The sequence below is a fragment of the Physeter macrocephalus genome, chromosome 16 (assembly GCF_002837175.3).
Source record: "Physeter macrocephalus isolate SW-GA chromosome 16, ASM283717v5, whole genome shotgun sequence".
In the NCBI taxonomy this organism is placed as follows: domain Eukaryota; kingdom Metazoa; phylum Chordata; class Mammalia; order Artiodactyla; family Physeteridae; genus Physeter; species Physeter macrocephalus.
The window spans coordinates 5,251,100-5,278,933 of record NC_041229.1 but is presented as its reverse complement, the minus strand read 5'-3'; the positions used below and the strand labels follow the sequence as shown (position 1 = coordinate 5,278,933).

At 37.3% G+C, this 27,834-nt stretch overlaps 1 protein-coding gene across 2 annotated transcripts in view; it reads right to left on the bottom strand.

Moving 5' to 3' along the window:
* ARHGAP32 (Rho GTPase activating protein 32) overlaps nt 1-27,834 on the bottom strand; it is a 196,880-nt gene that overhangs the window by 46,981 nt on the left and 122,065 nt on the right. For both annotated transcript variants that reach the window (XM_024131194.3, XM_024131195.2), the window contains one exon: nt 25,007-25,088. In XM_024131194.3, the coding sequence (XP_023986962.1) occupies nt 25,007-25,088 (82 nt within the window). The remainder of the gene's footprint in view (nt 1-25,006; nt 25,089-27,834) is intronic.

Here is a 27,834-nt window from a genome sequence, read left to right as displayed (position 1 = left end):
CCACAGCAGTGAGAGGCCCGCATACCACAAAAAAAAAAAAAAAAGAGACTGTTCTGAACATACCTTTTTATGTAGTTTGACTTCTGAATTATGTTAATGTTCTTTCTACACATTCAAATATAAATTTAGAATGTCAAAAAAGCAAATCCTAAGATTGAAAATAACCTAAGAAATGTATCTAATAATATATCAAATTGGTAACACTGTCAACAGAGAGAAAATATTTTAAATGCCTTGTAAACAATAAACTAACTGCACGTGATTACCAGGATATATTCTAGGGACAAAACAACTACCAAGTAATATTTAACTTCTTTCAACTGAGTGAGAGAAAGGAGATAGGATAATAAAATAAAGGAATTTAAGAAAAAATAACCCTAATGTTAGCTATGAGTTGGAAATGTGAACATGAACTCAAAATTAAAATATACATACATTTTCCCTAAGCTCTAGCTACTGAAAAGGCTTAGAAACAGTGACATTCCAGTTGCATGAACGCCTTTGGTCTCAGATCTGGATTTCTAAATATCATTCCCTAACAAAATAAACCAGGACTCCTTGGAGAAATGCCTGTTTGCAAGTTGATAGCAAGCAAGCACAAGGTGAGACTGGGATATTTTTTTGAGACAGAAAGCAGGGGAAGCACCCACACCCATCAGGAGCCACGTCGAAAGAACTGAGTTGAATGGACTCTCACTGGCCAGCTTTGGGATGTCATAAAGATTTGAATATCATGAAGAACGACCATGACTTCTTAAAATACTCCCCAGAAGAAAGGAAGGAAGGGAGTGACGATTTTCAGCATAAATGGAGCTACAGCATTAAAGAAAACTGCCATGATAGTTTGCCATATTGAACTGGGCTCCCTGCAAGTAGAGAGCAATAGGTTTATTTCTTTCACATCAGTTAGCAGTATCGTATCTCAAATTACTGATTGAAATTAATTATATATTAACCAGGAAATACGTTCACAATTCAGCGATACCTGTATGGAAATAGATTTGTATTCATGCTCCTCTGACCAAACTCTCATACACAATAAAATTACATTAGTCAGAGGGCAACCTGGGTAGAACTGGACTTTCCAGGACACCTGGTAGCTTTGACTGTCTTTGGTGTCCTAAGTTTGGCTCAAGAAGAAGGAAAGTTGGCTATCTTTTCCTGTAGGGTAAAGACCATTCATATTTATTTTTCCTAAATAATGACATAAGACTCAAGTAGGAGCTTGCAGTATGACACAAAATTAAGACCAGTGGTGAGTGTCATTAGCAACTCTGTGCCCCCATCTGGCACTTGTGGGTTCTGGGAAATTGTGCTGATATGCACGTAACCTGGCTTCTACTCAGCGTGGCCATGCTGCTTCTGTCACCTTTCCAAAAACACTACTAAATAAATTGGGAACTTTACACCTAAACTTGTAATGGGAATGAGGGGTGGGTGTGGTCTCCTCCTGCCAACCTATATCCCAATGTGAGATACCAAAATAACTAATATTCATAATGGTGACTAGACATACAATCTTAAATAATTTCTAAGTCTTCAAAGAAAGACTGAACTATGTTCTACACAGTTTTAGTGTTGCTGTTATTGTTATTACAATCAGCATTCCAATTTAGAGATAGTTATGTTGAAGCTCTGGCATCCATAATTAAATAATCAATTACCTATCGAGACAGACAAATTTCATTGCACTGGAAATTTAAACTAATAAAAATACTCAATTTAGTTACAAATTTGAAGATCTAACACTTCCAAATATAAATGTCTCTTCATATTAATTTTTTCTTCACTTTATATTTTCTTCCCATTTCTTAGACAATAAAATGGCTAAAAGAAGTTTCTTTTGGACACTACACTGCCCCCACCCATTTTCTTACAACAAACTAGTAAACTTCTTAGTAAAACTACCTTTCGAGGAACAGAGTACGGAATACTGTCAATGAAATCAGGAGACTTCTCCTGAGGAAGGGAGAGTGGGGGACTGGCTTTAGACAGGTAAGTGCCTATAAACCCACTTCAGCAAAGGAATCTTGGAATACAGTGGGACGTGTGTTAGGGTTAAGGTCCACCAAATATGGTGGATCAGAAAAATGAAAATGATAACAGACATTTCCACAGATAAAAAATAAAACACAAAACAGTACTTAGACAAAAGCAAATCATACCACTGTGTATTCAAATTCCCTACTCTAGGGTTAAAATGCAACATGTGCCACAAGGCTACTTTCTTCCATATCATTTAGACAAGATTTCATGCTTGCAATCTTGTTTCAAACTCGACACAAACCCAACCAGACCAGTTCTTCCAGTAGTTAAAAGCTTTATCAGTATGACACACAACTTAGTATCTCCAAGGTAAATCTTTATGATACCAACAACCAGTTTATAGGGGCACCGTGAACCCTGACATGGAGAGGCAGGGCACCAGGAGTTTCTAACTACACAAGTATAGTATTTCTCCAGCAAATCCTAAGAATTCTCCTTTTCTCATAATACTTTACTTAAATCAGAGTTCTCTAAATTGGGTCTTAGTAATCTTCTAGCCTGATGTGAGAGAAGTCTGGGCTTGGAGTAATTTCTCAGTAAATTAAATTAAAGGAAGATGATTTGTGTCAGATAAGGGCCTTGGCATTAGGTTTATTTGATTATACGCATCAAGTTCTAAGATCTGTAATGAATTCATATGGCCAAGCAGACAAAGTGAGAGGGTAGAGGTGGGATGCGTAATACCTGAGGAGATTATCTTGGTTAACCTAAGGTATAATAAAGTATGAGTGTAAGGTTTACATGTCCAATGGATTTTCACAATTGTACACAATGTCCTGACTTTTGCTCAAATTTTTACAAACATAGATTAGATGACCATTTGATGGAAATTTAAGAGACTGGAATAGAAATACAGGCAAATGGACTCTGGGATATTTAAGGGTCTTAATAACCTCTCAAATTCTGTCTCTGTTGCATACTTTGAAATATTTTATGTTAAATAAATATGAAAAGATTCAAATTTTAATACAAAATTCCATAAACTTGCTTTCATTTAATGCACAACAACATATATATTCATACCAATAGATATGGAGAAAGGACTTTCCTCTAAGCAATGTCAAATTGATTTTTCCCTTACTTTGTTATTATATCCACAGACTAGTTTTCTAAAAAAAAATTCTGCTCTTCAAGATCAGCCAAGATGGTGTAGAAAGACTCTGAGCTCGCCTCCTCTCAGGGGCTCCCCAGAATTACAACTATTTGCAGAACAATCATTGATGAAAAAGACCAGAACCTACCAGAAAAGATCTTCTACAACTAAAGATATATTAAAAAAACCACATCGAGATAGGTAGGAGGGGTGGAGTTGCAATACAGTCAAACCTTCGGGGTGGATGAACCACAAGCGGGAGACTAGTAATAACTGTGGAGCTTCTACCAAAGAAGTGAGGGGTCCAAGCCCCATGCTGGGCTCCCCAGCTCAGGAGTCCTGCACCAGAAAAACAAGCCCCCAGAGCATTTGGCTTTGAAGGTCACCAGGGCTTACTTTTGGGAGTCCCGGAGAGTTGGGGGAAATAGAGACTCCACTCTTAAAGGGCACACAGAATCTCACACACTCCGGGACCCAGGGCAGAAGCAGTGATTTGAAAGGAGCCTGGGTCAGGCCAGCCTGCTGATCTTGGAGAGTCTCTCCAAGGCAGGGAGCAACTCAGCTCCCGTGGGGACACAGACACAGGTGGTAGCCATTTTTGAGGAGTCCAGTCTAACATGTGGACACTGGTCCTGGCAAGCACCATTCTGGAATCCTCCCTCTAGCTTATCAGCCTCAGGACCCAGCCCAGCCCCCAACCCATCAGCCTACAGGTGTCAGTGCCAGGGCGCATCAGGCCAAGCAACTAACTGGGTGTAGAAACAGCCTCACCTACCAACAGACAGGCTGCTTAAGACTCCCAAGGCCCACAGCCGCCCCTAGACACAGCCAGGCCCACCAGAGGACCCACGACCCGGTCTCACACAACAGTGCACAGACAATAAACCTGGGACCCCCAGGGGCCTCCAGAAAGAGACCCCGGGACCCAGCTCCAACCACCAGAAGGCAGGCAGCAGGCCCAACAACCTCTGGGCCCTGGCCCAGGAGACCAGCACTAGTCCCAAGACCTGGCTTCACCCACCAGTGGGCAGGCAACAGCCCTGGGCTCTCCTGAACCCTGACTCTGCCCCCAGTGAGCCAGCACTAGCCCCAGGCCCCCAAGGGGTTCCACAATCAGCTGCTTGTGACCCAAGCCCAGCACAAAGCTCTGGTGATGAGAGGCCAGTTCACTGCTGGGACGCCAAGGACACCTCCTACAAAAGGCCACTTCTCCAAGGCAGGGAAATGCAACCAACCTACCAGATACATATAAACAAAAACAACAAATATTTTCTCCCATTCTGTAGGCTGTCTTTTCATTTTGCTTATGGTTTCCTTTGCTGTGCAAAAGCTTTTCAGTTTAATCAGGTCCCATTTGTTTATTTTTGTTTTTATTTCCATTACTTTAGGTGATGGATCCAAAAAGATATTGCTGCGATTTATGTCATCATTTCCATGCATGTTTTTATACTTTAGCTGTACATGTATACAGCCATAAGCAATATATATTATCATTTTGCATGTTTATAAATTTGTAGAAATGGACTCATACTATACCAAACCTTCCCCAAAGTTATCTATTTTGAGAATATATAATTGTGGCTCAGTATATTCATTTTAATTGCATTATAGTATTCCCCTGTAAGTATATACTACAGCTGTACTCCCATTCTGTTGACTGTCATTCAGAGAGTTTTGAAGTTTTTGTTATTACAATCAGTACTGCATTGAGCAATCTGGTGTCTCCTGGCACAGCTGAGAATTTCTCTGGCACTCATGCTGAAGACTAGGACAACTGGGCTGTAGAGTATGTACTTTTCAACCATATTTCAACTTTGCTAGAATATTCTCTAAAATGATTTACCAACATAACATTCCCATAGGGTGTACATCAGGATTCCACTCTTCATTTCTTTGTCCTATTCAGTTCTGTCAGACTTTTTCATTTCTATCAATCTGATCAGTATGAAATTTTATTCCACTTTAAAGTACACTTCTGTGCTTGCTAATGAGATTAGGCATTGTTTCATGTTTAGTGGTCATTCAGTCTTCCTCTTGAGTGAAATAACTGTTCACATCCTTGGCCCATTTTACTATTTGGTTGTCTTTTTCTTACTGATGGGCAAGAATTCTTTACATAATCTGGAAACGAGTCCCCTGTCAGTTACTTATGTTACAAACATGTTCTCCCAGTCTTTGGCTTATCTTGCCTAAATTTCTAATCACGTCTTTGTGTATGGTTTCCATGCTTTAAGATATCTTTCCCTACCCAAGGTCATAAACATACTGTCTTATTTCTTTTAAACCTTTTATTTCCTAAACCTTTTTCACTTTAAGGTTTTTAATTGACTTTGAACTTTTTTGCATGTTTAGGATGAGGCAGAGATATAATCACACTACTTTTTTCTTTATGCACAACCAATTATTTCATCACCTTTTACTGGATAATTCTTTCTCCATTGATTGTAAGGTTAATTCTTATATGAAAAATGTGTATAGTATGTGAGGGGTCTGTTTCTGTGTTCTCTCAATCCTACCAGTCTCTCTTCATCAATTCCTCACTTTCTTAATTTCTAGCATTTTATAGGTCTTAATACCTGGAAAAATGAGTCCCTCCACTTTTTCTTATTCTTTAAAACTGCCTTTACATTTTTAGCCCTTTACTCTTTCATATAAATTTTAGCATCTGCTTCTCTAATTATAGGAGGAAAAAGAACTTTGGGGAATTCGATTGAAGCTGCATTGAATTACAGATTATTTTAGAGGAAAACTGACTTCTTTTCAATATTGAGCCTTCCTGACCATGAACACAGTATATCTCTCCATTTATTTAAGATTCTTTTATGTCCTTCAGTAAGTTTTTCTAATCTTTCTCCATAAAGGTCTTACTTACTTCTGTTATAGCTATTCTTAGGAACTTTATGATTTTCACTGCTATTGTAAATAGTACTATTTTCTAAATGAGAGTTTCTAATAATTTATTACTGGTATATAGAAACATAATTAGCATGGTGTGACAGACTACTGAGGTTCCAAATCATGCCTCTGCGACTTCTAGCTGTATGACTGTGGACAAGGTACCTAATTCTCAGACCTCATTTTCCTCATCTATGAAAAAGTTAAAAATAGTAATTACCTAATAGGATTGTTGTGAGAATTAAATATAAAGCACTTTTTTTTCTGCTGGATAGAAAAAAAAAAACCTTAATAAATATTAGGTACTCTGTTCAGTCACTGTATTAACTGTATTATTTATCTTTCATTCAGCAACCTTGCTCAACTCTGTTATTATTTCTAATAATTTGACAGATTCTTCTGGATTTGTAGACAGTCATCTACAAATAGTACATATTTATCCCTTCCATGTCTTTTTGTCTGATTTCACTGAACCTTGAATAAATGATGATCTTGTTCTTGACTTTAAATAGATTGTTTCTTATGTCTCACCATTAAGAATAAAATTTTCTTGGGTTTTTGGGTAGAAACCTTAAATAGATTTTAAAAACTCCCTATTCTTAATTGCCAAGATACATAAAATGAACAAGTATTGACCTTTATCAAATGATTTCTCTGTATCTGTTAAGATAATCATTTAGTTTGTTTTGTTTAATTTTTAAGTTTTGAACGTGACAAACTAGATGCGCTTTTAAAGAGCATTATACTCATGTGGTAAATCTCCTTTACTCCTATTTGCCCTGTATCCACTGCAGGGATGTAAATAAGTATGAAAGACTGGAGAAGGCAAGTAGCAACTTAAAAAACTAAAGCTTTAAGCCAAGGCAAGAGTCCCTCTTAGAAACTGTAAAAAACACAGGGATCCTGTAAACAGAAGTGTCTTTCAATAAAAGAACACAAACATAAAATTCTATAGGGTACAAGTATAGACAAAGAATTCTAAAAATGGGAAAACTGTAATAAGTTGCTGATGCCTTAAATAGCAGCAAAGAAATATGACATAGATTTATATTTACATTCTTAATCAAATAGCTGAAGTGAACTGTGTTACTCAGCATTTTCAATTTTTTTTTTTTTTTTGCGTTACGCGGGCCTCCCTCTGCTGTGGCCTCTCCCGTTGCGGAGCACAGGCTCCGGACGCGCAGGCTCAGCGGCCATGGCTCACGGACCCAGCCGCTCCGCGGCACGCGGGATCCTCCCGGACCGGGGCGCGAACCCACGTCCCCTGCATCGGCAGGCGGACTCTCAACCACTGCACCACCAGGGAAGCCCTCAGAGTGGGTTTTTATTTGATGGAATAAGGACACATCTAAGAAACTCTGTCCCTGACTCTATTTTTTTCTCTGTAAATCTTCTGGTCTATCTTGCTAGATCTGCCCTCTCCCTGGCTCCACTCACTGGTCTGTTCCCAGTCCTAAAAAAGGCAAGATGAAGAAAAAGGTAAACTGAATCCTAAATCAGATCTCCAATGAAAATTGAAGGAAAATACAGAAATTCCAGTAATATCATAATATATGATACACTATTGTTTCTTTGATTTATTTGCTAGCAAGTCCTTGGTGAACACTACAATGGCCATTTATAATACTGTTTTTACTAGAAAGCGCCATATACTTTATAAAGATTAATTTTTGAACTATGTTTCAGGAATTCACTGTAGTAAGAGAAAAAAAGGTAAATAGTATCTATACGTTCTGAATTTCTGAAAACTTATACTCTACCATTTTGATACTCAAAATGCAAAATCCTCACTGTCTCTCTAGGAACTACTGAGTTTTCTTCTAAGTTTTAAAGCAGGAATAAAGCAGTTTCAGCCTTGAGTTTCACGGATGCCCCCCACCCATCCCAAAGCAGATGCCAAAGAAAATATGTAGATAAGCCTGAGTATTAAATCTTAACATACTGTTGAAGTTATTATGGAATAAGAAAGTAGAGAATCATTTTTGATCAATATATCACAAACAATTTCAGAAGTAAGAGAAAAAGCACAGCTCTCTAACTGATGTGTGTAACAGCTGCCAGGGTAATCTCTGGGGCCAGCCCAGGGATGAGATTCTGGAATGTGGACGACTGTAACAGTTTTGATATCTGTACATTCCAACCTCAAAGGGAGGAAACCAGGTATTCGAGAAATGTCATGTACATGCAATACTGAATTTAAAATAGCACTGACAGTAATGACTCTTGTTTGAAAATTTGTAAAGCTACTAACAGTTACATAAGTCAAATGGGCTTCCATTTACTCATAAGAGAGAAGAGGAGGCATTTCAAAAGGCATTACTGAGTGGAATGCAAATGGATGACACTAATAGATATAGAAAATAAATCTGTAGTAAATTTTAGAGAAGAGCTTTTCAGACACAGAGATGAGAACAATTCATCTGGAAAAAGAGAAGCAGAAAACTGGCAACAAATTGCTTCTTCAGAATATCCAACACAACTCTTACGTGGAATAGCATGCCTGTGGTTAACTAAAATATCTGAGTATTTGAATAAAAATATGTCTCTTTTTCAGGGTTAAGAATGAAACCAAAGCAACCTCATGCTGCTGCTCTTGCTAGAGGAGGACATAAACAGTGATAAACCACAAAGGGCGTGCTATGTTAAAGCTTTAAAAATCATAGTTCTCTTGGGAAAATGGGCATCAGGTTACAATAAGACATTATTTACATGATACATTTACTGTTCTAGGAGCTATGAGTTTCAGTAATGAACATAAAGGCTTTGTGACCACCTAGAGGGGTGGGATAGGGAGGGTGGGAGGGAAACGCAAGAGGGAGGGGATATGGGGATATATGTATATGTATAGCTGATTCACTTTGTTATACAGCAGAAACTAACACACCATTGTAAAGCAATTATACTCCAATAAAGAAGTTAAAAAAATAATAAATTTTAAAAAATTTATAAAAAAGAAAAAAGAAAGAAAGTGGTGGGACATGATTTGCACCAAACCATTCTGTCTCCAGAGCTTGGGCGCTGCATAAACACCCCGTAGGTGAGCGCCTCCAGAAATGCATGAGGATTGCAGTTTTACTGTTCCTTCAAAAGTACTGGGTCTGATAATTTACATTTTTTGCTAATTTAATCTATAAAGAGTTACCTCGTTTTAATTTGCATTTTGTGGATTAATGATGAATATTTATTTCCGTATGTTATCCCTAGCTATGTGTCCTCAGAAGAGATTGTCTTTTTGTGGTCTTTGACTATTTATCTATTGAGGCCTTTGGGTACTTTTCCTATCCGCGTACAAAAAAAAAAAAAAAAAAGAAGGCTCAAATTTAGCTTATGTGATTTTAGGGTAATATAAGTAAATTTTACATTTTTCCTGCTAAAACTGATATTGATTTTTTAAAAAATATAAATTTATTTATTTATTTTTGGCTGCGTTGGGTCTTCGTTGCTGCGCACGGGCTTTTCTCTAGTTGCAGAAAGCGGGGGCTACTCTTCGTTGCGGTGCGCGGGCTTCTCATTGTGGTGGCTTCTCTTGTGGTGGAGCACAGGCTCTAGGTGTGCGGGCTTCAGTAGTTGTGGCACGTGGGCTCAGCAGTTGTGGCTCACGAGCTCTAGAGCGCAGGCTCAGTAGTTGTGGCGCACGGGCTTAGTTGCTCCAGGGCATGTGGGATCTTCCCGGACCGGGGCTCGAACCCGTGTCCCCTGAGTCAGCAGACGGATTCTCAACCACTATGCCACCAGGGAAGCCCCTGATACTGATTTTTATTTTAAATTTTTAAATTACAAATTAAAACAATAAATGTGATTGGTTTTGTTCCTCAACTCTGTACAAAAACAACATAAGAAATTTTAACTTTACCCCTTTAGTTATATAAAAGACTCTGACTAATTTCATTTCTAAATACAGAACAGAAAGATTTGCATTTTAGCAGAGGAGAGTAGGAGGAAACATGAGGTGGCTATAAATTCCTGACACTAAAGGATTCTAATACTAGAGTGGGTTATAATAAAAAGACTATAGAAGCATCTCTGCTAAGAATTTTTAAATGATCTGAGCTCTTATTTTTCCAGGATGAACTAGTACTATTTGATATGAAGCTTAAAAACTAGTACTACTTTAAGAGAACACTTATTTATATATCTCTCATAAAAATTAAATTATAATAACTACATATTCTTAAGAATTCAGTAACATCATAAAGTTCTAGAAGTCTGAACATGTAGAACCTTAATCTTAACAGTGTGAAAATACTTGAAATTCTTTCTTTCTTTTTTTATTAGATTAAAATGTAATCATATTCAAAATAACCCTCTGCACTTTATTAAGCTATGAACTTTGGTGTGGAACATTGATATGATCAGGGTGGGTTTTGTTTGTTTTTGTGGGTTGTTTCCCCCCACTCCCTGCCCCAACATTTTCTTTTGCAGGAGCTGGAGGGGCAAAGCTCCATATTTGAAGAAGACAGAGCTGATAACAAGAACTCTTTATTTAAAGGCAGAAGTCTTAGAAGCCTGCCCTACAAAAGACCTGACCTTTGGCATGAGAAATAAGAACATGGGCCTTGCAGTCAGACAGACCTAAGGGCTTGAATCCATTCTCTAATCACTTCCAATTTGCAAGGTCTTGAGCAAATGACCTATTTAAGTCGCAATTCCCTCAAATACACAATGAGAATGACTATAACAATACTATCACTTGGGGTTACTACAATGCTTACATGAAATTACATATGCCAACCACTTAACTCAGCAAGTGTCAATAAACAGGAGTTACTTCACCACTATAATTTCTCTGAACACTTTCAGAATCTTCCACTGCACAGGGCTAATCAGAACCTGAGTCAGCTTTCCAAACCAGGTTTGATCACATCTGGTTGTACCTCCTAAATTCAGGGCTGAGATCACTAAGGAAGGGTGCACACAAACACAGGGTTACTTCCTAGTTCTTCCCCCTCTAATTGTCTTATGTGTAAACTTAACCTAAGAAATTTTAGATTTCTGCTCTCTCCTACTGAATATCATATAGTACTACATAATATGTTAAAAAAGAGAAGTTACAGTCTTAAACCATTATCATATGACCAACTAGTGCCTCTTTAAAAGTTGACAGTGAAAAAGAGCTCTAAATTCTGAGGTTCCCCCATTTGTGGTTTTGAAAATTAAAATATCAATATTATTTAAAGAGTAGTGGAAAAGAAAAATGTTAAGCTTCTTAACAGGACTAATCTGTGATTCAGAGAAAACTGTGGTCTCCATGTTATCTTAATGAAAAGCATTTATAACCAAGATCTGAAGAAGCACCATATAAATATGGAATACTACCCTAACGGTAAGAAAATCTCTGCGAGAGGAGAAAAGAGTTAATACAAACATATCATGGATAGAGACAGTTATCCTTACTAATGCCAATGAGGGGGAAAAAAAAACAATACTTGAAGATAAAAGGGCAGAAGGGTTACTTTCTTGTGCTAATTTGAACAGTCTCTTTATACAGTCTACCAAATTCTTTATGGTAAAGCAGTGCTGCCTATTTTCTATTAGTCAATAATTGAGATGCTATTTACCCAGCAGGGAAAATTTTTTAAACATGATATATACTTGTTGCTTATGAAACAAAGGTATGTCCTTTTAAACATGCAAACTTTTGTACATTAACCTGAGGTCTAGAAAGCATTAAGAAATAAGCTGATTTGAAATTTTAAAATGGGTATTTCCTAAAACTAGGAAAGTAAGAGATAATACCTACGTAGTACGATATACTTGAAAAAATGATCATCCCTCTACAAACATGACAAACCTTAAAGCTCAATTATTCAATTTTTTGGATAACTAAATAATTAACCACTCACCTAAAAGCAGCCAAGGAAGCATGTGCCCAAATGTAATATAAAAATAGTCTCAGTGAAATATTCTGAGTATTGCTGGGGTCAAACATTTGAATAATTGATTGAGATGTCCTTACCTCTTGCTGTGGCACAAGTTTTAGGATCAATAATTAAAATTATTCCAGATGACTGCACTTAGCTGTAGATTCGACAGGATACCACGGCTCTGCATTCCATGCAAAAGTGTGCCGAATGAATCATAATCACACTGGCTCAGACCTTATCCACCACGGGATAACACCAAGTCAAATCTTCAAGGCACTCTGAGGTTCCAGCTCTGCTTTCGGGCCCCCTTTCAGCAGTTTCCTTGAGCCTGTTTCTGGTCTTTAGTCAAGCCGAGCAGCTTGTGTGTGTGAAAGCGCTGCTTGGAGGAGCTTAATCCTCTCTCTCTGCACATCCTGCTTTGCAGCGCAGGAGAACTGCCCCAGCCCAACCACACTTGCAGAACAGGCTTCACCAGTATGACTCCACCCACCAGCTTCACACAGGTGCATATTTTCTGCTCAGAGTAACACCACTATGAAATTGATATTCAGTCTTTAATTTTTTAAAAAGTCACTTACTATTCAGTTGTTTATATTTGCTATCCACGTGGGAGACAATGTATCCTATTAAAAAAATGGTATTTACACCCAAATAAAATAAGAAAAGCAACTGATCAATCAGGAAGTATTATCTGTAAAAGTCTGAATCATTAAACTGGCAGCAACAGGCTAGGAAAACATAATTTTGAATATCTTTGCTGATAATGAGCTGTGATTGTTTTCTACTTAGACTGACAAAAAAAAAATTATCAATTTATACTGCCTCTGTGTGAAAAATTCTGAGATTGGAATGCACAATTTTTTAATATACAAATAAAAAGTTCTAAAACCTGAAAAGTTTTTTTAGGATTAAAAATCCAGAATTATGCAACAGTATAAATCAACTATATTTCAACACCAAAAAAATCCAGAATTAAATTTTCCTGATTATGACCTCCTCCTTTATACACTGACCAAGTGTTAAAATTGTAGCTCTACTTATATAAACATTGAAAAGATTCATTATTTATACTAAATAACAGTACTGCACTGTGTTAACCCAATTAGAATTAGTTGAAGAAATAAATGAATTGGAAAAGATTAACGTATTTTCTGTTCCAAATGACTTTTTACTAATACCAATGTAAATTCATGTTCACATATTTGTTTTTAGTAAACAAAATAATGTTACACGTGCCAGACAGACTTTAAGTACTTTACAGATAGTCTTCATTATAACCCTATGAAGTTGATTCGAGTACTATTCCCATCCTGGAGATGAGGAAGCCAAGGCGGAGGATTAAGCTATTGCCAAGGTCAAACAAGTAGGAATTGTTGAATTCAAGATACCCAGGGAGTATTTATCATGCATAGTGCCAAAATCTGCTACTGATCAAATGTATTCATTCCTTCCTTTCTGATCACAGTTCTGAATAAAGAAATGTTGATAAATGGTAGGCCACAATAAGAAAAACAATGAATTGATGTGATTTCACAATTTGAAAGACCACAGAGAACTCCAGTGTGTGGCAGGAACAAAACATGTTAATTTTTATCAATGGAACAGCTGTGAATTTATGGATTTTGTTGAATAGGAAATGAGGCTCTTAAAGTTTATTCATGGTGGAGAAAGCAAAGCCACCCATCCTTATACCCCTCCTCAGCACTGAAGACAGCAAGGGAGGGCAAGGGAAGGAGGAATGAGAGAGCGAAAGAAGGGGGAAGGGGAAAAAGGAATCCATGCTGTAGAAAAGCCATCTGGGGGAATACTCGGTACAACTTAACATGTGAGCACAGAGAGGAATAAATAAATTCGATGGTAGTTTGCCTGAGGGCAGGAGAGTGACCAAATGACCCTCACCTGTATCCTAAAGGCTGCACTCTGTGCCGCATAAAAACACAGGGTCAAGAATGAGTGTGTGCAAACACTGGTGAAGCTGGAGTGAGGTCTGTCAGTCTAGTTCCCTGCATTGTGACAGTGTCGATTTCCTGGTTTTGAAAATGTACAGTATAGTTATGTAGGGTGTTACAACTGGAAGAAGCTGGGTTTTGAGTATAAGGGACCTCTCTGTACTATTTTGGTAACTTCTTCTGAGACTATAATTATTTCAAAATAAAAAGTTAAAAAATATGGCTGACTGAAAAGCATTATGCTCTGTCTTCTAAAGACTGCTGATGGCACAGGAGAGGTCACCTGTTATTTTTCTCTTGTATTTAACAAATGGAGGTTATCCTGTGAAGGACTAAGATGTATCTGTGTGGGCAGCGGGGGCAACAAGACAACTCACTGGAAAGGCAAAGGCTACCTTCCAATCATTCTGTCATAAAAATTACCCGAATTATTCAAACCCTTGACAGTACGTCTGTAAATTCTGCCAGTTTCATGGCCAAAAACATATCCAGAATTAGATCACATCTCACTCCTTCTGCAGCTACCCTCCTGGTCTAAGCCACCAACACCTCTTGGTGGGCTCATCACCACAGTGTACACCCATGTCATCTCCTGTCCTGAACACAGCAAGCAAGGTGATCCTTTACATAAGGTGAGGCAGGTCAAACAGCTCTGCTCAAAACCTTCTAACGTTTTCCCATCTAATTTTAAATGAAAGCCAAAATCCACACAGTGGCACCCGAGCCCCAAGGAGAATCTGACGCCCTTTCACCTCCAGACCTCATCCTATGTCCTCACTCACTGCTCCAGTCAAACTGGCCTTCCCACTGATCCTTTAACAAGCCCCGACACACACTCGGCTCAGTGTCCTTACACTTGCAGTTCCCTCTCTGGGAAGCTCTTCCCCCAGGTACGTGCGTATCTCTACTCCTCATCTCCTTCACGTCTCTCCTCAAAAGCTACCTTCTAATGAGCCTGTCCCCAACCACTCTACCCTCCTTTGAAATTACAACCCCACATGAACCACATCCAGTACTTCCTAACCCCTGTACCAACCCCCCTTCTAGGCTTCATTTTTCTCCAGAGCACTTACCTACCTTAGTATATATATAATGTGTCTGTTTGCCTCTTTCTCTCCCTCTCATCCCACTTGAATACCAACAACAAAATAACAATATTTTTGTCTGTTGTGTTCACCATTTTAGCCCTAGTACTTGGTATGCACCTCAGTAAATGTCTGATCAGTGAATGAACAAATACTAGAAATGATCAGAAATGGAAAAGTTGCTTTATTTATGGCAAGGATTAGATCGAGCCCACCCCTAGCACTGGCTAAAACATAAATGGGAGTTTAGGAAACATTTTTGATAATTATAGTGGACATTATTCTTGTTTATAATTATTAATCAACCAGTTTAAAACAAACACTATGTACAAAGGATACAAATTAATATAAAATAGAATATCTATCCACGAACAAAACAATCTAGGTGAAGAAAGACACACAAAAAGTGAAGTATCAAATTCAAAATGACTCATTGCCATACACTATTTCCAAATGAGTGACACAAAGAATAGCTACCGTAGGCTGAAATGTAGTCCCTCGTTATTCAAAACGTAGTCTTAGGACCAGTATTATGAAATTATCTGGGAGTTTCTTAGACATACAGAATGTCAGGCCCCACCCTAACAAATGATGGTCTACAGTTTTTAACTCTCTCTCTCTCAGGCAGACTGAATGCGCAATCAAGTTTGTGAAGCAGCAGCTTAAGGAGCCTTCGTGAAGAACATAGTAAGTCATCTCAGGCAGAAGAAAGATCACAGGCAGGGAAAGGGGCAGACCCAAAGTATAAATGAGTGGAGAATAAGGAAACATGTTCTGATGCTGAGCAGAGAGGAGAAAAGGAAAAAACAGGTTACAAAGATAAGTGAGTTCTCAGTATTTATGGAGCATCTTAAATTCTAGGCTAAAGATTTTGTATATAATTCTGGCACAAAGGGAAATCACTGAGGTTTTCTGAAGTCAGGGATTACAAGTTAAAAGCTGTATTCTAAAATTTTATTTTAGTAGTGAATATTAAGATAAAGTAATTCCACAGGCATTAATTGTGCATCCACTGTGCATGTATCCTGTGGGGGAGACAAGGATGAATGAGACACACTTGTCAATTGTGAGGAGACTGCAATTTCGTGAGCAAGTGAAACAGCTGCTGTTAGATCTGACTTGAGGACAAACAGGACATGGGCCTAGGGACAGACGGGCCAGGGAGAGACAGGCCAGGGAGAGACGGGTCAGGGAGAGACGGGTCAGGGAGAGACGGGCCAGGGAGAGACGGGCCAGGGAGAGATGGGCCTGGGACAGACGGGTCAGGGAGAGACGGGTCAGGGAGAGACGGGCCAGGGAGAGACGGGCCAGGGAGAGACGGGCCTGGGACAGACGGGTCAGGGAGAGACGGGCCAGAGAGAGACGGGTCAGGGAGAGATGGGTCAGGGAGAGATGGGCCAGGGAGAGACGGGCCTGGGACAGACGGGTCAGGGAGAGACAGGCCAGGGAGAGACGGGTCTAGGGAGAGACAGGTCAGGGAGAGATGAGCCAGGGGAGACGGGCCTGGGAGAGACGGGTCCGGGAGAGATGGGTCTAGGTAGAGATGGGCCAGGGAGAGACGGGCCAGGGAGAGATGGTCAGGGAAACTTTCATGGACAAGACGATTATGGCCTGAGCCTAAATACAAGGAAAATTTCAACTGGGCAAAATGGGGAGGTGGGCATTTCAGACTGTAGGAACAGTCGGGGAAGTCGGAGCAGAGGGAACGCTGTGAGACCACATGGTATGTTCTGAGGACACAGAAACAGAGCCCAGTGAGCCCAGGGAAAAAGAGCAGAACAGGAGACTGGAAAAGGAAGATGGCCAGAAATGACACAATAAAGTAGTCTGGAGGTATGTTTTATATGTAATGAGGAAGTATGGAAAGATTTTTTCTAATTAATTAGAGAAGCCTTAGAAAGAATGATGGCTGAAACAAAATTAGCAAATTAAGTAGGCTCCTATAAGCACTTCTCTTCATCTTCCATTCAACACATCTTTTGCCCTAATATCTCTTCTGTTCATATACAGAAATACATTTTTATTTACTCTTGTAATAAAACCAAAATATTCATTTTTAGAGAGAAAACAATAAATTTTACCTCTCTTCAATGTTCCATGGTGGGAAAATGCTGGGTTTTGAGTTAAACAATCGCAAATGAGTGTAATCCATCTGGTGCACAGCCAGGGCTACCTAGGTGTGGACAGTGGTTACTAGGAGAGGTCAGAAGACTTCTGCAAGTTCAGCTATGAAAGCTCAGGCACAGCGTGGAGTTTTCTGAGTCTCAGTTGCTCCACTAGTTAAAAAACTAATAAGAACCTGCTGTATAAAAAAATAAATAAAATTCAAAAAAAAAAAAAAAGCAGTGTATGGGGGACAGAAATACATTCCACATCCTTAGTACACTGCAGGGCTGTATCGAGATTCAAATTCCCATTTAAATAACAAAAATACAGTATTCAAAAACTCTAAGGCAACTACAAATATGTGATGTTATGAACTTTCTGTTTTTCCCTGATGCAGAGTGAGAAAGTATTATCTTGTTGTATCCCTTACCATGTATTCGGAGAGAAAACCACCTGGGCATTCTAGCATTTTGGAACTCTTTTAAATCTTACATCAATGCCTCCTAGGGTACTGATTTTCATATCTGATTCTTAAGGTATTTGCCTCCAGAGTAATAAAGTAATGTGTTCAATGGGAAGAATACTCAGTACAACATTCCATTTCGGGTAAGTAAAAACCTGAACCTTTTTACTTGCCATAGAGTGGTCACCTCATACTAAAGTGACATGAGGAAACATGGTTACAGAAGAGCAAAGTGCTGGACATTCAAAGAAAGAAAATGGAAATAATCCAGAAGTAAACAAATGAAAACAAAAGAAAAAAATACTATAATTAGGCAAAACTGCAAATAAAACAACAACAACAAAACACAAGATACTAGAGGACCAGTTTCCTAAAAGGATAATACAAGGACTTTTTAATTTCAAAATTATGCCACAAATTCAGACTGTGTTACCTTATAAACTACTTATAAGGATTTCATCAGCATTACATCTGATTACTAAGTCTTCCCCCAAAATGAAAGCCTCAGCTACTTCTATGTCTGCTAACAAAAAAATTCAGACAAAAATCTGTGATGCAAGCTCTATACAAGAGACCATCCAGAGAAGCTCCCTTCCTCACCATGGTCCCATGAAAACTACTGCAATTCATTTGTTTCAGTGGTATACTGTGAAATATTTGCATATAGATTTATACCAACAAATAATATATTAAATAAGCACCTACATAAACTAAATAGACCTAGTTTCAGACACTCCTGAATTTAAATGATATAACATAGTAAATAAACATGTCGATAAAAAATAACAGCTGATATTTATTAAGTATCCGGGGGGCTTTAAATGCCTTAACTCTAGTCTTTAAAAGAATCTTGCCTCACTTCTTAGATGAGGAAATTAAAAATCAAAGAAGCCAAATGACATGCATATGGACAGTAACACATGGCACAGGGATTAAAATTCAAGGCTGAGGCCTGTGCTCTCACCTCTTTGAGCTGCTTTTCACATAGGTGTATACATTAAATAAAACATCTGCATTAAATCTGTTATCACAAAATATCTATTTTATGGGGTGGTTGCATTAAGAAAGACCCTAAGAAATTACCTATTTGGACAGGGTGGAGTGAAGGGTAGATTATAATCTATGTAGAGTAATATATGATCACTGTAAAGGAGTTAAACGATACAGGAGCAGAGGAAAAAAATGAAATGTCTCTTGTTATAGCTACAATCTCATTCCGCTTTCCAGTTAGGTATGTATCCTTCCTGATCCTCTTCTATGAGTTTACAATGGGATTATACTGTTGCGTGATTTGCTTTTTCATTTAACAATACATCACAGAAAAAAATTCCCTGGGTTAGCACATAGGCTTCTACTTCATTCCTTCTGAGGGTTGCAGAGTATTTCACAGTATGGAAGTAGAAAATCTATTTTGAAAATGTAATTTCAAACATTTGTGTATTAAAGTGATATTGTGAGGAATATTTACCCGGATAGCAGGTAAAAAATGCAAAGTGACCAATTCAAAAATGACAAAGGATTTGAATAGACATTTCTCCAATAAGCACATGAAAAGATGCTCCACATCATTACATTTCTGTACAGTCACCATCTGGATCAACAGAACATTACCAGCACTTCAGAATCCTCTCTCCTACCCATCTACTCACTCTCCCCTCCAAAAGTAACCACTGTCCAAACTTTATCACCACAGAACAGTCTTGAACCGTACGATTTTGAGCTCTCTCTTTATATATATGGAATCACACAGTGTAAGTATGTACATAAGTCAGGCTTCTCCCACCCAATATTTATTTTTCTGAGATTCGTCCACGTTGCTCCACACAGCCATAACTCATTTCGTTTTCACTGGCGTAGAAGAATCCACTGAATGAACATGCCGTTATTTACCCATTCCACTATGGATATACCTTTGAGTTCTTTAGTTTCTTGACAATTAGCAATAAGGTTGCTATGAACATTCTATACATATACCTAAGAATGGAACTGCGGGATCACAAGGTATATACCTGTCAAACTTAGTAGGCAGTGCCAAAACAGTGCTTGTCCTGCATTACGCTTCCCTGGCAGTGTATGAGAATTCCCACAGATTTACATCCTTGCCAACTTTTGGTATCGCTACTCTTAAATTTTAAGCATTCTGGTGGGTGTGTTTTTGTGCGTTAATCAAGTTTTTACTGGCATTTCCCTAAAGATTAATGATGTGGAACATCTTGTCATGTGCTTATTCAGCATTTTGATATTTGTTGTGAAATACCTGATCAAGTTTTCACTCAATTAAAAGAATCAGCTTATCTGTCCTTTTCTTATTGATTCTTTGGTTACGTGACCTTTGTCAGATATGTGTACCGCAAATATCTTTCTCACTGTGTGCTTTGCCTTTTTCACTATCTTAATAGCATATTACGATGACATTCTGAACTTTAATTAAGTTTAATGATTAAGTTTCTCAGTTATTATTACTGCTTTATGTTTAACCCAAGATCGTGAAAATAGGTCATGAAGATATTCTACAGTATTCTCTTCTAAAAGTCTTGTTGTTTCACCTTTCATATACAGATCTATAATTCTCCATGATCTAGCAACTTTTATTGAAATGGCTGTCTTTTTCACAATGCTCTGCAGGGCATGAATCAAGCATCTATATGGACACAGGTTGGTTCCTGGACTCTATTCTTTTCCACTGTTCTAGCTGTCTATCCTTGCATTAATCTCAGTATCTTAATGAGTGAAGCTTTAACAGGAAGTCTTGATATCTACTATATTAATTTTCCCACTTTTTTGTTCTTCAAAACTGTTTTGTGTGTTTTGGGCTCTGCATTTCTATACAAATTTTAGAATCGATTTAGAATCAGTTGTCAATTTCGAGAAAAATCCTAACTCAAAGCTTGGGGCATTATCAGCAACTCAGCCCTGTTGGGCTCTGAACTCCATTTGTTGTTCCGTGAGTGCTGTGACATTCTCTACTCCATCAGCTGATACCCTAGGGGGCTAATGTCCCCATACACTGGGGTCACGTATCTGGATGTCCTTCTTCTGCTTAATCTTAGCTCAGTAATTGTTTACTACCTTGTTAACTCTCCAGTGCTTCAAAGAGATCTTATATATTTTTTTCATTTCTGTCCAAATGTTCTGTTTTCAGAGGGAGAGTTTGTCTAAATTCCCTAGTCCTTCATTTTTAGAAGCTCATGCTTCAAAAGTAAGCTTTGCTTTTCTTCTCTCTTCACCCTCTCTCCACCTTCCGCCCTCTCCCTCCCTCCCCCAAACCCTTTCTTTCTTTCTTTCTGGAAGAAAAGGTGGATAAGGTGGGAAGGTGGGGACTCCACCATGGAAATTATAAAAAAGACCAAATGTTGATCCTAGAAACGAAATACCTGATATGAGAACTGAAGAATTCATTAGATGGGCTTAAGAGAAGCCTGCACAGAGGGAAGAGGTCAACAGAAAGCACCCAAGCTGGAGAGAGGACCAATGAGCCAACATCAAAGACGTAACTGACATGTGGAGGAGGAGGGAGACAGAAGGGCGCAAAACAAATATCCGAGGAGATAACAGCTGAGAACACAAACAACGTGAAGACAGACACCAGTAAATAACTGCTGGGTAAAATGCTGCACAGGATAAACACACAGAAATCCTCATGTGCTTCCTTCCTCTTCCTCTCACCTGCCATTCAACCAGAACCTGTGGGGACTGAACTAAATGCCAATTTCTTTGGGACAGGCGTCTACCTTTCTTCCTCTTTTCTTTCCTCTTCTTTTCTCCGCCCCCTCCACCCCACACACCGTTCTTTTCCTTAAGGTACCATGGATACATGCTATCTTGGTCAGGACACAGTGACTCATTAATTTTATTTTTACACACACAAATAATTGGACATATGGAGAGCACTAAGAAGAGTTCCAGAGGGAAAGTTTTCCCTCTTGCCCTTGTTGTGCAATAATATAGGGAGCTTGAAGTTGCAGTCTCAAACTATAGCTGCATCTTTCAGATCTGGCATCTAACATGACAGATGGCAATGTTAAAAATAAATAGAACATTAAAGTTATTTGTACTGCAGGCAAGACAGTTTTAAAGTGTGAAACAAGCCTGAGGCTGATAGAATTCACATCATCCTTTTCAAAATGTATTAAGAATGCACATTTTCCTATGCCAACCCTGCAATGCTGCTCACAAAAGATAAAATACTAGCTTTTGAAGGTGTGTTGTCATTATATATCATTACTAATTTAGAATTAACAATGCCATACAGGTCTATTAACAGAAACGTATTTTCTAGAACTCTCAATAACTGATTAACTTTCTCAAGTTTTAAAAGTTTTGGACGTTATCACTATTAGAAAATCACTTTCATATTCCGAACATGAGAAAGTATAATATTTGATTGATACAATGTAATATCAATATTAAGCTAATATTTCAAAACAGTATATCTCTGAGGCGAAATTATCAAAGATAAGACTTTATAATTAATAAAAGTTAAGTTTATGCAGCAGAAATACATAAAAATAATGCACAAGAAATAACAATAAATTTTTTATGTTGAATTTTAATAACTTTAAAATAGTGACCACAAAAACCCATGATCATCTCAATAGATGGATAAAAAGTATCTGACAAAATCCAGCACCCTTTTGTGATAAAATCATTCAACACACTAAGAATTGAAGGGTGCTTCAGCAACCTGATGAAGGGCATCTATGAAAACCCCACAGTTAAAAACTTACTTAACGGTGTACAACTAGATGCTTTCTCCTAAAATCAGAAGTAAGACAAGGATGCCTGTTCTCAGAACTTCTATTCAACAATGTAACATATCCAGGGCAATTGGGCAGGAAAAAGAAATAAAAAACATCCAAACTGGAAAGGAAGAAGTAAACATATCTCTATTCACAGATGACATGATCTTATATTTAGCCTGCCCCAAGAAATCTACTAAAAAACCTATTAGAACTAATAAAATTTCAGCAAAGTTTCAGGATACAAGATTAATACACAAAAATTAATTGTATTTCTGTGCACTTGCAGTGAATAATAAGAAAATGAAATTAAGAAAACAATTCCATTTACAATAGCATCAGAAAGAATAAAAATAAACTTAACAACAGATATGCAAAACTTATACTCTAAAAATAACTACAAAATATTGAATGAAATGAAAGGTCTAATAATCAAATGGAAAAATATCCCATGTTCAAGGACTGGAAGACTTAATAAATACTGGCAAGAAGGTAATACTTCCCAAATTGATAAACAGATTCAATAAATCCCTATCAGAATCCCAGCTCTCTTCTCTGTAGAAACTGACAAGATGATTCTAAAATTCATATAGAACTGCAAGGTACCCAGAAAAACCAAATGAATCCTGAAAAAGAATAAAGTAGGAGGACCTCCCAATTGCAAAATTTACTACTAAGCAGTGGTAATCAAGACACGGTGGTACTGGCATAAGAACAGACATATAGATCAATGGAAGAGAACTGAAAATCCAGAAATAAACTCCTATGTCTAAGGTCAACTGATTCTCTACAAGGGAGTCAAGTCAATTTAATGGGGAAGGAATAATCTTTTCAACAAATCGTGCTCAGACAACTGGATATCCAATGGAGCTGGACCTCACACCACAAAGATTAACTCAAAATGGATCACAGACTAAAATATAAGATCTAAAACTATAAACTTAGAAGAAAACATAGGAGTAAATATTGACTTTGGGTTAAGCAACACCTTCTTAGGTAAGACATCAAAAGCATAAGTGACAAAAGAAAAAAATAAATTGAACTTCATCAAAATTAAGAACATTTCCGCTTCAATAGACATCATCAAGAAAACGAAAGAGAAACAAGAATGTGAGAAAATATTTGCAAATCGTATTATCTGATATAGGACTTGTATCTGGAATGTATAAAGAACACTTACAACTCAATTAATAAAAAGACAACCCAATTAAAAAATATACAAAGGATCTGAACATTTCTCCAAAGATATACAGATGGGTAATAAGTGCATAAAAAGATGTTCAACATTATTAGCCATCAGGGAAATGCAAATCGAAATCACAAAGATATATCACTTCATACCCACTAAGACAGCAATAACCAAAAAAAAAAAAGTAACAAGGATATGGAAAAACTGGAATTCTCATACACTGCTGGTGGAATTGTAAAACAGTGCAGCTACTTTGTAAAACAGTTTGGCAGTTCCTCAAAAGGTTGAACACAGAGTTACCATATGGCCCAGCAATTCTACTCCTAGATATACATTCAAGAGATGAAAACATACATCTATATAAAAATTTGTACACTAAGTATTACATTATTCATAATAGCCAAAATGGAAACCCAAAATGAATGGATAAAAGAAATACTGTATATCCATACAATGGACTATTATTTAGCCATAAGAAAGAATGAAGCACTGATACATGGATGAATCTTGAAAACATTATGCTAAGTGAAATAAGCCAGTCACAAAAAGACTATATATATTGCATGATTCCATTTATGTGAAATGTCTAGATTAGAGAAATCTAGAGACAGAAAGTAGGTTAGTAGTTGCTTAGGGCTGGGGGGAAGGGAGAGGATGGGGCAGTGTCTGCTAATGGGCATAGGATTTTTTTTTTTAAAGTTACTGATGTCATATTTAAACAAGGAAAGAAAACTACAGCCATCACAACCACTAATGAATAAGTACTCACTGAGAAAGTGTTTTTATGTTTAACAAGTTTACCCAAAGAAGGGGGATTTAACAGAGGATAAAAATGCCTTGAAAAGAGATTGAGAATCCCACGGTGAGAGGAGAGAAGGGCAGAGGTAATACAATCAGGAGAAATACACTTGATTACTCCCTCCTCCTTCTAAAATCTTTTAGTCTTTGTTTTAATTTTCTTTCCAAAAATTTACATCACATTAAAAAGTTTCAGATGAGGTATTCTGTAAAATTTGTCCAGATTAAATCACCCCAATAAAAACAAAAATTTCCACTTTTAAATTTTTACCCCCTGTAACACATTGCTCTACATATCTGTAAAATACTCCACATACTTATGTGCACTGTAAATATACTATATAAATGATAACAAATGCTGTTTAAAATAGTTTTGATGTTCACAGGCACTGATACAATATACATTCCCTTCATTTATTAATTTTCAGCTAATCATACTATCTCCATGTCAGTTCTTTAAACCGGGTATTTTCTTTTATCATTTTATTCATTAATAAGCTACATTCCTACTATATAATTGTAAAAACAAATAATGACAAAGCTTAATGGAGCAAACAGTTCTTAAAATTGTCTAAAATTTTGAATGCGTGTAAACCTTTGTGAAATGATCAACAGAGAAAAAAGAATATATTAAAAATCAAAACCACATAAAATTAAGAATGCACATTATGACAATAAATGCAAAGAATAGCTAGACAAGCTATGTGCTTGACTGGAAGAGAATATCTGAATCTTTAAGCAGTTGATAAATAATCACATTAATGAAAAAGTGTACTCACCTGGTTTTGGCACTGAGTTGGTCACTGACTGGGGAACTTTCTGATTAATTAACTCAACACAGTGTCCAGGGAAGAGTCCCACCTAAAGAAGAAAAGCAGCAAAGAGAGGATTTTAAACCAGAGAACAGACCAGTGTATGAACACTGCCAATTCAATTCCAGTAATGTGCTCCACAGCCCCTCCCAATGATTCTGTTATTCCAAGACTCTAAATCACTGATGATGCCAGTTATACAAACAATAAAACAATCTGTTGCTATGAGTATATAGAGTTACGTGTTTTATTTGTCTAAATATCTAAGTCTGCTTTCCCAGTTTTACCTTTTAATTTCCCAAACTTCTTTTACACCAATTAAAATATTTAGTCTGATACCAAGCTGTGCGTGCAAGAGGTATAATTTATACCTGTTAATAATTTACTTTGCTGAAATTTCAATCTAGTTGTGTTAACACCTCTACTGTCAACTTTCATATTTACTGATTTCTCTATATGATTTAAAAAAAATCAACACTAAACCTCATTCAAATTTTTTTGCAAATTTTCTCTTCTTTCTCTCACAGGTTCCATGAAAAAATGACAAGACTAAAATAAATTGGTGAAACAATCGCTCACTTAAAATCCTGGTATCCACTGTTGTTAAAGAGCCCAGTAGCGCGTGGATAAGTGGGAAAGCAAGAGAAGAAAACAACCAATCTCGGCAGTGGTAACAGACTCTGGCTTTAAAAAACACACCAATTTGACCTGGTAGCAGAATTGCTCATGGTGTTAGGTAGATTCCCAAGGAGCTGTATTAGTAAAATACTGAGCTCCAGATCACCCAGAGATACTACATAGCCAACAGAATGAACAGAGAAACAAAGAGCCAGGAAACAAAAGTAAAAAGGGAATTTTTACCAATATTTATAGATGTTTTCCTAGATGGGAATATAATTGGGCTGCCAAGCAGCAGATGTTAAAGCTGAAACAAGAAAACTACATCACTTTGTACATCCCTCTGTTGTCAGACTCTGGGGAAGAAAGGAATGGTCTTCCAAGAGTATGATTCATTGTGAAGTTCTGAGCTGTATAATTTCCATCTGTGTGGGATTATTTTCACATGCTCACTTGCTGCATTCTTACTTCAATTTCTTGATAGATATTCTACGTTAGTTCTTAAAATTATGAAGATGTAACTAGTTATCATGAGCTGAAAAGGACTTATTAATGAATTTTCAGTTTTGTTTGAAAGATTTGAAATTTGGGTCTTAGAGTTCCTATATGCATTGCCTTCCAAAATGATGCTCTAAGTATTTGCTTTTATTGGTGAAATTCTGTATCATACTTTACTCAACTTCTTATTTAACTAATAACAAGTAGAAATTCTTCCAAGATTGGTTAGAACCAGACAAGAATCAACTTGAAAAATTGTTCTCATTCTCTCTTATGCAAATCAGTTATAAGATAATCACTTATGGTTAAGTGTAGCCCCAGGATTAAGAGGGCCTGGGCTCTACTCCAGGTCTGCCACTTATTGGTCGGGTTTATAACTTCACCTCTATGTTTCAGGTTCTTCCTCTAAACATAATAATATTGTACCTAATTCATAAGAGTTGTTATGAGAATTAAATGGATCAGTATAAGCAAAGTGCATATAGTAAGCACTTGAGAAATGCTGTCTATTCTTTACTATCTTAATATGCTGGCCACTGGAAGATCTAGAGGGCTCCAGCCCCTCCACTGTATGGATATGACACACAATACCTACCACCTTTTGCTTGTGTATACTTAAGTTTCCTCACTGTCACATAACATTCTTTCCATAAAATTCTAATTCATTTCAATTTGTAAACACTTTCTATAGTCTATAGCAATCTGCTATAGACAAAAGACCACCCATTTACTAGGCTCTGTGATCCGGAGCAAGTTGCTTAACATCTGTCTGTTTCTTAATTTGTAAAAATGGGACAACATTAGCTACCTCAATAATGTGTGTGAAAGCACCTAGCCTAGTTTCTAAACTCAAGCATCTGTCAGCAAACAAAACTAATTTTCCATCACTTCTTCACAAAGACTGAACAAAGCTTAAAGATCTTCTTTGGGGAACTGTATCATACATACTAGTTACACTTTCACCTTTTGAATGTCTCAATGCATCAGGTTTAGGTATATGGGGGAAATGCTACTGTGTGCTATGTAGAGGTAGGTCCATGATAGGTTCATCTGACGCCTAATTCCAAACCCTGCTCACCCATCTCCCTTTATTATAAAGTGCAATACTACTAAATATTAGCTAAACTAGATATTCAGTTTCCCAGACTCCTTGCATTCAGGTGTAGCCACGGCACCTGTAAAAAGCTTTACTGCTACTATTCTGTCTCTTCTTTATGCTGTGTACGTAGGTATTGGGATTGGATCTGCAGTAGCCATCATTTGACCTTAAAGAAAGGCCAAGAGAATCTTAGAGAATTCTGCCTAGCATCATTAAGCTGCTGACTCAACTGCAGCAATGCTACCTTTTCTGTTCACTTTTGTTTCTTGAGGCCAAAATCACTCTTAACTGTAACTTTACAGTTAAGATAACTGTTTTATTTAAAGGAGTTAATTCCGTATACTTGTGAAAAGCAAATAGATTCTGTTTTCCTATTATAAAATTTCCATCATAAAAAATGAAACTGTGTTCTATTGAAAATATACACATAACTAACCCTAAAAATATAGTTAATGAACATTTATACTTTTCTGATGCATACTTAAGCTAGTATTTCACCAAATATAAATAATTCTAATAAACTCAAAATGTCCAACGTTAAAAGTGACTGGAACTCTAACAATATGATCTATGAACTACA